This window comes from Guillardia theta, assembly GCF_000315625.1.
Source record: "Guillardia theta CCMP2712 unplaced genomic scaffold GUITHscaffold_80, whole genome shotgun sequence".
NCBI lineage: Eukaryota > Cryptophyceae > Pyrenomonadales > Geminigeraceae > Guillardia > Guillardia theta.
In genome coordinates, this window is record NW_005434594.1 from 38,925 (window position 1) to 41,816 (window position 2,892).

Below are 2,892 nucleotides of genomic sequence, written 5' to 3' on the forward strand. Positions count from 1 at the left end.
AGGGCAAGGAGGGCGAGGAGGAGGAGGAGGAGGAGGAGGAGGAGCTGCAGTAATAGCAGCATGAAGAGCAGGAGGGGTGAGTGAGTGACTAGATCAAGGTCTACGACGAGGATGGATAGTGGAGGAGAGGTCATATATGAGGAGGGAGGGAAAGAAAGTTCGGCCTGAGGTGACTCGTTCTGACTGAATCTCATTTCTCTCCCTCCTGCTTGCCTTCCTTGCGTTTCCCTCTTCCTTCCCCTCTGTCCTCCTGCTGCCCCCACCCTCCTCTACTCCCCTTCCTTCCTATCTTTCGTCACTCTCTCTCCCCTGCTCTCCCTCCATCTCTCCGCATCCTCACAGTCTGCTGAAGGAGCCGGAGGGAGCAGAGGTTCTTCTCCGCAAGCATCTCGAGCGGGAGGCTGAAAGCATGAGGAAAGAGTTCGCCATGCTCGTGGTCGCCGATTCACAGAGAGCCATGAAGAAAAGCCTCGACAAGGTCCCTCCTGCTCCTGCTCTTGCTCTTGCTGCTGCTGCTCCTCCTCCTCCTCCTCCTCCTCCTCCTCCTCGTGCTGCTGCTGCTGCTGTTCTTGTTCTTGCTCTTGCTCTTGCTCTTGCTTGCTGCTACTCCTCCTCCTGCTTCTTCTGCTCCTGCTCCTGCTCCTGCTCCTGCTCCTGCTCCTGCTCCTGCTCTTGCTCTGCTGCTGCTGCTCCTCCTCCTCCTCCTCCTCCTCCTCCTCCTCGTGCTGCTGCTGCTGCTGTTCTTGTTCTTGCTCTTGCTCTTGCTCTTGCTTGCTGCTACTCCTCCTCCTGCTTCTTCTGCTCCTGCTCCTGCTCCTGCTCCTGCTCCTGCTCCTGCTCCTGCTCTTGCTGACCTGCTGGGGTCAGGAGCTTGTTCGCATCATCGACAAGGCCTCGCCCAACATGTGGCAGCTGATTCGAGAGGCGAAGGCGACGGCGATCAACGGCAGCATGTCAAACATGAAAAAGTTGCTGCGAGACATCGGGAGGGAGGAGAAGATGGACAAGGAGGAGAAGCAGCTGCAGCACTTCGCATGCGAGCTCGTTCACGACAAGATCTCCAACGAGACCATGAAGGACAACTTTGAGAACAAGGTGATGGGCGATGGTCGTGTCTTGTGTGTTTGCTCCGCATGCTTGAAGTTTTGGTCTTGTGTTGGAGATTGTGTTTTCTTTACCACTCCTTCTCGACGCTCTCGTTTCATAGTTCCGTCATGGACACAACCTGCTGTTGCTCGCCAACACTTCTCCTTTCTTCCTGTCACAACTTGAGTCTCTTTTCATTGTATTTCTTTCCTTGTTCTGTTTGTAATTCTCATCTCCTGTATGTTTCTTTCCTTGTTCTGTTTGTAATTCTCATCTCCTGTATGTTACTTTCCTTGTTCTGTTTGTAATTCTCATCTCTCCTAGATGTTCGCTTGCTTCGACTCCAAGTTCAATCATCACAAGACCAGAGTCTGGAGGCTATGGGACAATCCAGAGCAGGTGAATCCCTATCGGCTACCATCACCTTTCTCCTCCAGTGCTCCTCCTCCTCCCCTTCCTCCTCATCCTCCTCCTCCTCCCATCCTCCTCCTCCTCATCCCCTTCCTCCCTCTCCTCCTGCTCCTGCTCCTCCTCCTCCTGCTCCTCCTGCTCCTCCTGCTCCTCCACCACCACCACCACCACTTCCTCCTCTACCGCTACCTCCTTGTCCTCCTCGTCTACCGCATCCTCATCCTCGTCCTCTCTCCACCTTCCCTCGTCTCATCTTGCTTCAGGATTTCGAGGCGGCCAAGCGAGCAGGGTTGGATCTGCTCGACGCCTTTGCGGAGGATCAGCTCTACGAAGAGGAGGAGGAGAGGCCTGAGGGCTACACCCCCTCCCTCTACATCCCTCCCCCAGCTGCCGACCAGCTCCGTGACAAGTTCTTCCGCCTCCTCCAGCCCGAGCTCGTCTGGGCGCTCGAGAGCAAGAGGAACTCCTCGACCCACAACTCGCTCATGGTCGCCTTCCTCCTCCTCCTCCTCGGCTGGGATGAGTTGCTGTGGCTGCTCACCAACCCCCTCTACCTCCTCACCTTCCTCCTCTTTGCCGCTGCTGCTGCAGGATACTACTTCACACAGGTGCTCGCCCTTGCCCCTCCCCTTCTCTTCCTCCTCTCCTCTTGTTCTATCCCTCATCCCTCATCCCTGGCACCAAGTCCTCGTCCTCGTCCTCGTCCTCGTCCTCGTCCTCGTCCTCCGACTACTCCCTCCCTCCTCTCCTTCACTTCGTCTCTCCTCCTCCCGCTCTCGCCCTCTCCCGCTCTCCACTCTTCTAACGTCACCCGCAGAAAATCGGAAATTTAAGCCAGATCGCCGCTATGCTCGGACTGAACCTGCCAGGAGCAGCAGCAGCAGCAGGGGGAGGAGGAGGAGGAGAAAAAGGCGTCAACCTGGAGCAGTTCCGTGGGATGCCTTCAGGGAGGGAGACGGGGAGGGCAGGGGTGCGATCGTATCCTGGTACGGATAAATCGCAATGAGGGGAGAGGAGGAGGAGGAAAAAGGACAGGGAACAGCAAGAGAAGGAGAAAGAAGCGAGGAGGAGGAGGGGGAGGAGGAGGAAGAACAGATTCTTGGTTGATTGTGGGACTGGAAGCGAGGATGGGACAAGAGCGTCATGGTTGGCAGGAGAAGAAGCGAGCTGTGCGGTGGCAGGAGGGAACGGTATAGGACAGGAGAGTCGGAGGGCGAAGGGGATGGGAGAGACGCTGAGTAAAGAAACTTTTTCTTGCTTGCACAACCAGACCAGGAAAGCTAGAAGTGGGAGACGGAGGGGGAGGAAGATGGGGAGTGGGGGAGGGAGGAGATGGGGGTGGGGGGTCGAAGCAGAGGAGAGGAGAGGAGAGAAGGGGAATAGAGCGAAGGGAGG

At 56.6% G+C, this 2,892-nt stretch overlaps 1 protein-coding gene across 1 annotated transcript; it reads left to right on the forward strand.

Moving 5' to 3' along the window:
- Window positions 1-409: 409 nt before the first annotated feature.
- GUITHDRAFT_114957 (hypothetical protein) lies at window positions 410-2,503 on the forward strand (the record flags this gene model as incomplete). The annotated part of the gene is made up of 5 exons (XM_005825772.1): window positions 410-478; window positions 868-1,095; window positions 1,411-1,485; window positions 1,761-2,105; window positions 2,315-2,503. The coding sequence occupies 5 exons, from the start codon at window positions 410-412 to the stop codon at window positions 2,501-2,503; spliced, it is 906 nt and encodes a 301-aa protein (XP_005825829.1).
- Between the last annotated feature and the right edge of the window lie 389 nt (window positions 2,504-2,892).